Below are 8956 nucleotides of genomic sequence, written 5' to 3'. Positions count from 1 at the left end.
CGGAGAGAGTGGTCCCTCCGGAAAGCAGATAAGGGTGGGGAGGGAAAAATGTCTTTGGTGGTGGCATTGGATTGCGGGTGGCAGAAGTGTCGGAGGATGATGCGTTGGATCCGGAGGTTGGTGGGGTGGTATGTGAGGACAAGGGGGATTCTGTTTTGGTTGTTATTGCGGGGAGGGGGTGTGAGGGATGAATTGCGGGAAATGCGGGAGACACGGTCGAGGGCGTTCTCGACCACTGATGGGGGGAAGTTGCGATCCTCGAAAAACGAGGACATCTGACATGTACGGGAGTGGAATGCCTCATCCTGGGAGCAGATGTGGCGGAAGCGAAGGAATTGGGAATAGGGGATGGCATTTTTGCAGGAAGGTGGGTGGGAGGAGGTGTATTCTAGATAGCTGTGGGAGTCTGTGGGCTTGAAATGGATATCGGTTTCCAGGTGGTTGCCAGAGATGGAAATAGAGAGGTCCAGGAAGGAGAGAGAGGTATCAGAGATGGAGAGGTTTCAGAGATCAGAGATACCTCTCTCTCCTTCCTGGACCTCTCTAGCTCGCACTAAACAACTGCACCTCCCAGTCGCGAACCATTTCAGCTCCCCCTCCCATTCCTCAGACGACATGTCCATCCTGGGCCTCTTGCAGTGCCACAACGATGCCACCCGAAGGTTGCAGGAACAGCACCTCATATTCTGCTTGGGAACCCTGCAGCCCAATGGTATCAATGTGGACTTTACAAGCTTCAAAATCTCCCCTCCTCGTACCACATCCCAAAACCAGCCCAGCTTGTCCCCGCCTCCCTAACCTGTCCTTCCTCCCACCTATCCCCTCCTCCCACCTCAAGCCCCACCCCCATCTCCTACCTACTAACCGCCCCCTTGACCTGTCTGTCCTCCCTGGACTGACCTATCTCCTCTCTCACTCCCCACCTAAACTCACCTTTACTGGCTCCATCCCCGCCTCTTTGACCTGTCTGTCTCCCCTCCACCTATCTTCTCCTCTATCCATCTTCTATCCGCCTTCCCCCCTCTCCCTATTTATTTCAGAATCCCCTTCCCTTCCCCCATTTCTGAAGAAGGGTCTAGGCCCGAAACGTCAGCCTTCCTGCTCCTCTGATGCTGCTTGGCCTGCTGTGTTCATCCAACTCTACACCTTGTTATCTCAGATTCTCCAGCATCTGCAGTTCCTACTATATCTGAGGACTTATACAATAAATGCTAAGGTCCTGAGCAGTGTTGTGGAACATAGGGAACGAGGAGTACAAGTACATAGTTCGTTGAAAGCAGCGTCACAGGTGGACAGGGTGGTGAAGAAGGCATTTAGCATGCTAGCCTTCATTGGTTGAAGCATTGAGTATAGGGGTTGGGATGTTATGTTACAGTTGTATAATTCGTTGGTGAGGCCGCACTTGAAGTATTGTGTACAGTTTTGGTCACCCTGTTATAGGAAAGACATTGTTAAACTGGAAAGTGTGCAAAGAAGATTTACAAGGATGTTGCCAGGACTGGGTAGGCCTGAGTAGAGAGAGGTTGGCCAGGATATGACTTCATTCCTTAGAACGTAGGAGAATGAGGAGTGACCTTATTCGGGTGTATAAAACCATGAGGGGTTTGGATAGGATGAATGCACGTAGTCTTTTTCCAGGGATAGGGAATTGAAGGTCTAGGCCTGAAACGTCGGCCTTCCTGCTCCTATGATGCTGCTTGGCCTGCTGTGTTCATCCAGCTCTATACCTTGTTGTCTTGAAAACTAGAGGGCATAGGTTTAAGATGAGCGGGGAAAGATTTAAGAAGGACCTGAGGGGCAATTTCTTCATGCAGAGAGTGATGCGTATATGGAATGGGCTGCTGGAGATAGCGGTTGAAGCAGGTACAATTGCAACGTTTAAAAACCATTTGGATAGGTACATGGATGGGAAGGGTTTAGAGGGACATGGACCAAATGCGGGCAATTGGAACTAGCTGAGTGGGCACCATGGTCATCATGGACCAGTTGGGTCGAAAAGCCTGTTTCGATGCTGTATTACTCAATGGCTCTACGACTAAAGTGAGGTAAGTCGTTGCTTTATCTCGGGCCTTGGACCCACCAGACGATCTATTCCCACCAGCATTATACAGTGACAGATCTGTACCCATCAGTACTATTTCCCAGTATTATACAGCGACAGACCTATCCCACCCATGCTGTACTGCAGTGTAATACAGAAACAGATCTGCCCTACCTGTACTGTACCCACTATTGTGACACAGTTCTAAACCCATCAGTACTAGATCCCAGCATTATACAGTGACAAATCTATACCCACCAATACTGTAACCCAGTGTGACACTGAAGCGAGCTTCACCAAGGGGTCATGAACTATGTTAACCGTCCCACTTCAAGCAGTGCTCTCGCCACCACTCACCAGCAGTTTGATGTTCTCACCTCTCAGCCAGCAGCACACTGATTGCACGCAGGACCTGACTGTGAAGAATGGGTCCAAGCTTTGCCACTTCTATTTTAGATAACAATATCTCAATGCAGTGCACTCGCAGGTTCAGATCTTCGGGCACTGCCTTCGACTCCAGTTTATGTAGGTTTTCCTGCAGGAACACAATAGCTTCCAGCCAGCTTCTCAAGAGCTCCGAGCTTGGCTCCGCTTCCAATAACACCAACTGTAAGTTGCTCTGCACAGACCAAACAGAAAACACTGACTGTCAGTGAAAACTATTGACTATCACAAATAAATAATGCAGTCTGTAATTTTGAGGATATGCACTCAGAGAGTCAGCCTTACAGGCAAATAACATCAACAACACAATGGAGACTCCCTGTCCTTACAGAGTCTGCAGCTTCAAGAACCAAGAAAGGGATAAATCAGGAAACTAAAGGCCAATCACTCGAACCTCAGTGGTGAGGAAACAATTGGAAGCAATTCTAGGGAACAAAAAATTAATCTGCACTTCAAGAGGCAGGGATTGATTAATCAAGAACAGTCAGTGTGGTTTTGTTGGCAGTCATGTCTGACCAACCTGACTGAATTTCTCAAAGGGTGCCCAGACATGTAGATCGGGGTAACGCATTCAGCATAGTCTACTTGGAATTCAGCAAGGTTTTTGATATGATCCCGCACAAGAGACTGATAGTGAAAGAAAGAGCCCAAGAGATTCAAGGAAATTTGGTAAAATGGATGCAGAATTGGCTGAGTAACAGCAAGCAGTGGATAATGGTCCAGGGGCTTTTTTGTGACTGGAAGTCTATGTCCAGTGAGGTTCCACAGGGATCTGTGTTGGAGTCCCTGTTCAGGAGAGTTGACAGTAAGTTCATGAACGATACAAAAGTTGGTGAAGTGGTAAAGTGTGAGGAAGACATCTTTAGATTACAGGGCGATATAGACGGGTTGGTTAGATGGGCTGATCAGTGGCAAATGGAATTCAATCTGGATAAATGTGAGGTTATTCATTGAAAGTTTTTGAGAAGATTTGTAGCTCAGATTGTGGTTGAGGTTGTAGACTTGCTTGCCGAACTGGTGTGTTTCGTCACACTGTTAGGTAACACCCTGCTAAGTGCACCTCCGGTGAAGCGTTGGTGTTCTGTCCTGCTTGTTATTTATATGTCTCAGTTTGCTGGGGTGGTTGGCATTACTTCTGATTCTGTTTTTCAGTGGTTTGTATATCGGGCAGTTCAATGTGTTTGTTGATGGAGTTCTCATTGGAATGAGGTGATGCACTTGGAGAGGACAAACATAGCAAGGGAATAATTGATGAATGGTAGGATATTGGGAAGCACCAAAGATCAGAGGGACCGGGCTGTGCACATACATTAAGGTAGCGGGACAGATAGATAAAGTGGTTAAGAAGACATAGAGGATATTTGCCTATATTAAATGAGGCAAAGATTTTAAGAGCAGGGTAGTGATGCTGGAACTGTATAAAACATTGGTTTGGCCACAGCTAAAGTACTGTAAGTGTTTTGGAATCCACATTGTACGAGGGATGTGATAGCACTGGACCCCAGGAAAAATCAGCACCTTCAGGAACTATATCCCCAGGAAAGTCAGCACCTTCAGGAACTGTATCCAAGAAGAGTCAGCACCTTCAGGAACCATACCTCGGAGAGAGTCAGCACCTTCAGGAACAGCACCCTGGGGGAAAGTAGACACCTTCAAGAAGTGTGCCATCCTTATCCAACATAGCCTATATGTACTCCTGATCCACAGTGGTTGACTCTCAAGTGCCAGAGCATTGGAAAGCCTTTAATAACCAGGAGATGATAACCGAAAAAGCAATAAGGGGGTAAAAGATGAAATATGAGAATAAGCTAGCTAGTAATATAAAAGAAGATTGCAAGAGATTTTTTTAGATATCTAAAAGGTAAGAGAGAAGCAAGAGTGGATACTGGACTGCTGGAATATGAGGTTGGAGAAGCAGTAATGGGGGAAACACAAATGGCAGAGGAACCGACTAGGTACTTTGCATCAATTTTCACAGTTGAAGACACCAGCAACAAACCAGAACTTCAAGAGAGTCAGGGGCAGAGTTGACTGTAGTGGCCATCACTACGGAGAAGCTGAAAAGCCTGAAGGCGGATAAATCACCCGGACCAGATGGACTGCACCCATGTTATATGTTAGCAATCCGTAAGAAGGAACTGAGGGTATTGTTGCTAAATTTGCAGATGTAACAAAGATAGTTGGAGGCACAGGTAGTGTTGACGAAGCAGGGAGGCTGCAGAAGGACTTGGATATGCTAGGCAAGTGGGCAAAGGAGTGGCAGATGGAATAAAATGCAGAAAAGTGTGAGATTATACATTTTGGTAGGAGGAATAAAGGTGTAGACCATTCTCTAAATGGGTAAAGGCTTCAGAAATCTGAAGTGCAAAGGGACTTAGGGGTAATAGTTCAGGATTCTTTTAAGGTTAACAGAAAGCTTCAGTTGGTGGTTAAGAAGGCAAATGTAATATAGCATTCAAGAGGACTCTAATACAAGAGCAGGAAATGTAGTGCTGAGGCTGTATAAGTCTCTGGTTAGAACACAATTGGAATATTGTGAGCAGCTTTGGGCCATGTATCTCAGGAAAGATGTGCTGGTGTTGCAGGAGTCCAGAGGAGGTTTACAAGAATGATTCTGAGGATGAAGGGCTTGTCATATGAGGAGCAGTTGAGGACGCTGGGTCTGTACTCAGTGTTTGGAAGGATAAGGGAGCAATCTGATTGAAACTTACAGATACTGAGTGGCTTGGATACAGCAGACACGGAGAAGATGTTTCCACTAATAAGAGAGACTGGGACCCAGGGACACAGCCTCAGTGTGAAGTGACGGCCCTTTAGAACTGAGATAAGCAGGAATTTCTTCAATCAGAGGGTGGTTAATCTGTGGAACTGATTGCCACAGTGGGGTGTGGAGGCAGGTCATAGAGGTCATATTTAAGACAAAAATAGATAGGTTCTTGATTTAATAAGGGAGTCATATCATATCAGCCATGATCGAATGGCAGAGCAGACTCAATGGCTGAATAGCCTAATTCTGCTGCTATATCTTATGGTCTTATTGTCCCTGTCCTGCGGGCAATTAGTGGTGAGCGATAAATGGTGGCTTAGACATCACTATGAATAAACTAAAAAGGGTTGAGAAATGGAATGATTGCTATACCAATAGAAGTTTTAATATCCAGCAGCCAGCCAGCTGATCCTTGCAACTGAGATCCTGCATGATCCAGGTGAGGACAGCAAGGCGGATGTCAAGGTCTTCACACAATAACAACCTGCCAATCCGCTCCAGCTGGTGTATATTTCCTGCACGCACTGCCTCGGCACACAGGTAGTGAGTTGTAGCTCTCCGAAATATCCCAGAGCCGATCTAGACAGAAAAGTTATCATAGGTCACAAACACAGGTATCAGTGATACATCAGCTTATAGCATCAGCATAAACTGACATTATGGCATAAATAGAGCTCTACTGGCATTAATAATGTTGCAATGGCAAGAGTGGCACAACCTGCAATACAATCTCAGCTTTTACTAGGAGAGGGCTCAGACATTTAGGTCACAATACACCCTTCACTTCAGTGATTTTTTTTGCATGTTCATACATTATTGTTATGAGATGTTCTCTCTAGTATTCAGTTAGAGCATAAATAGTTACTCTACCATCAGCCTGGTTGGAGAAGTCTCCAGTTCAGCGAGAAGCACTAGCTGGAGATTGCACAAGAACTCTTCACTGCACAAACTCAGTACCAATGAAACTATCTTCAGGTAGGCAGCTTGGATCAGTGGACAGCGCTGCGCTGGGCTCACCAACCAAAGCTTCATTTCCAGACTCTTCACCACATCCTGAAGCTCTTGAGGAATTAAGCTGTAGAGGAAAACACACAGGTGACCTGTGAACAGGAGTTTAGTTATTGTTTAGAAACACTGTGAACACAAAACAGTACAATGTTGAGTTTTAAATCCAGCAACACTGAAGAAGTGTTTGAAATGTTTAAAGGGTCTATAGACAATTTCACAAATAGTACACCTTTAATTCCCAAAGTTTGGACACTCAGGAGATGTCTCATGTTAAGAAATAGTTCTGGTGCACAGCTGAGTCCTTAAATATCCTCAATTAAGTTTACAGTAAATTTATGTCAAATGGAGACATGCTTTTTGTTCCCAATTAGGCCAAGCCCAACAGCTGTAGATGAAGGCAGCTATTTGAAGCTGGGATATCTCATCTCTGAATCTCAGGAAGTTCACGTCAGCCAGTATAGTCACAGTTGGAAGGCCATGAATGGAGGATTTGCAGTATCTGGTGTAATGGCTGCACTAAGAGATCACAATGTATTGTAATGTGGGTGAACTGGGCTCTGGATGTGTCATAGGAGTGGGATACATCCATATCAATCTCAGATTTAAAATTAACAAGTGATCTAGCTTATAAATAGAGAAAAGGTGTAGGAGAATAAATGGATCTGATAAGGGACTATAAATGGAATCTATGTATAGAGGCAGGGAGACAGATGAGGTATTAAATGTGTACTTTACATCTCTCTTTACCAAGTGAGGGAGGAGCTGGTTGACACACTGGATGGGTTAAGAATGCTAAACAGAAGCTAACAGAAAGGCTATCTTTACTACAAGTTGATAAGCTATAGACAGGAGGAAACGTATTCAACTACAGGGCAAACTTTTTAATTAACTGGCACCTATGGGACCAAGACTGTACTGGTTGATCAAATATTCCAGTTGATCAAGAAGTCCACGTATTCAATATAAAAACACACTCTAAGTCATAGAAACGCAATGTAGGGGGAATACACATCACTGTTATACCTTATTTACAGCATAAATCACATAAACAATATTGCAACTTTGCCTTAAATAAAACTTACCAGCAGAGGCCTTCTCAGTTGCACCCTCAGCTGATACTCAGACATCGCAGAGACTGGGATAATACAGTAAACTTCCAGAAAACTTTGAGATGCTGTATATAATTTTTGCTGGTTTATTGAGAGTGTTGATTTATAAGGTGCCAGTTAAAACAAAGGTTTGCAGTATTCTGAGGGAAGTAAGGGTGGAAAATACAGAGACTCTGACCATAATCCTTCCAATCTCCCTGGATGAAGGGGCGGTGCCAGAGGGCTGGTGAGTTCCAAATATTTCACCCTTGTTCAAGAAATGATGTGAAGATAAACTCAGCAAATGTAGGCCAGTCAGTTTGACTTCAATTGTATTAAAAGCTTTTAGAATGGATAATCTAGTTCTAAATTAACACTCCTTATGTAAATGTAATTTAGGAATTCAGCATGTTTCTGTTTTAAATGAAAAAGTAATATGTGGTTGAGCTTTTTTAATAAGGCTCAGGCTGATCTAAGGAGGGCAGTGTGGTCGACACAGTGTATTTGAACTTAAGAGGAATCTGATAAATTGCCACATAATAAAGGAATGAACGGGATAGACTGCAACACGTGGGTAGACAAATAAAAGCCTTAAGGTACAAGGACCTGGAGACGCACATTTAAAGCTTTGGGCAAGATGGATTGTGAGGAAGAAATGTTGAAATATTGTGAGGAAAACCTGAAAGTTACTGTACACTGTGGTGGAAGTGGACATAAATGTACATTTAAAAGGAAATTAGACAGGCACTTAAGGGAAATAAACTTGTATAGGTTGAGGGTATGGAACTGACTGGATTGCTCTATAGAGAGTGTCATAGATCTGATGGGCCAAATGGCTTCCTTTTGTGATACTGTGTCTCTATGACCCCAACAACAGGGAATAAACCATATTGGATTCGCCGTCAAGCCTACATCACCCGAATGTGCTGATACTGTGCCTTTAAGAGATATGTGTTCTTGCTGTTTCTCTTGCAGAGAGGTGTTGCCACAGTGGTTCCGAAATGTCTCCTTGAGATAAGCAGTTTGTAAACAGCTTTAGAGTTCTCCCTGGGGTTTTTTAAGTGAGACAAAAGAATCATGAGTAGACAGAGTCAGGGCTCACACAGGCCCAGCAATGTCCCTAATTTTGCTTTCAGTTAATTGAGAAAGTTCTCTGCTGCTGCTTTCTCTAAAAATCAAAAGGGACAGACTGTTTCTTTCTTCTGGACTGGAGATACAAAGCACGTAACAATCATAACTATTTTGCTGAATTGCATTTTTGCCAAAGGGTATGTTTATGGAATGCTGCCCGTGTTGGAACAATTGGTTAACAGTGTTTAAATAAGGCATTATCTTGTTACAACAAGGTGCAGGGCTGGATGAACACAGCAGGCCAAGCAGCATCATAGGAGCAGAAAGGCTGACGTTTCGGGCCGAGATCCTCCTTCAGAAAAGGGGGAGGGGAAGGGGGATCTGAAATAAATAGGGAGAGAGTGGGAGGCGGATAGAAGATGGATAGAGGAGAGGATAGGTGGAGAGGAAACAAACAGGTCGAAGAGGCGGGGATGGGGCCAGTAAAGGTGAGTGTAGGTGGGGAGTTAGGGAGGGGATAGGTCAGTCCAGGGAGGA

At 44.5% G+C, this 8956-nt stretch overlaps 1 protein-coding gene across 1 annotated transcript in view; it reads right to left on the bottom strand.

The window, feature by feature from the left end:
* The window catches only part of si:ch211-225b11.4, a 226885-nt gene that overhangs the window by 145160 nt on the left and 72769 nt on the right, over positions 1–8956 (bottom strand). The window contains exons 9-11 of the mRNA XM_048611680.1: positions 6210–6352; positions 5625–5831; positions 2419–2660 (exon numbers count right to left, since the gene is read on the bottom strand). Of these exons, the coding sequence (XP_048467637.1) occupies positions 2419–2660; positions 5625–5831; positions 6210–6352 (592 nt within the window). The remainder of the gene's footprint in view (positions 1–2418; positions 2661–5624; positions 5832–6209; positions 6353–8956) is intronic.

This window comes from Rhincodon typus, chromosome 24 (genome assembly GCF_021869965.1).
Source record: "Rhincodon typus isolate 14 chromosome 24, sRhiTyp1.1, whole genome shotgun sequence".
NCBI lineage: Eukaryota > Metazoa > Chordata > Chondrichthyes > Orectolobiformes > Rhincodontidae > Rhincodon > Rhincodon typus.
The sequence above is the reverse complement of the archived record's forward strand: the minus strand, read 5'-3'. Positions and strand labels throughout refer to the sequence as shown.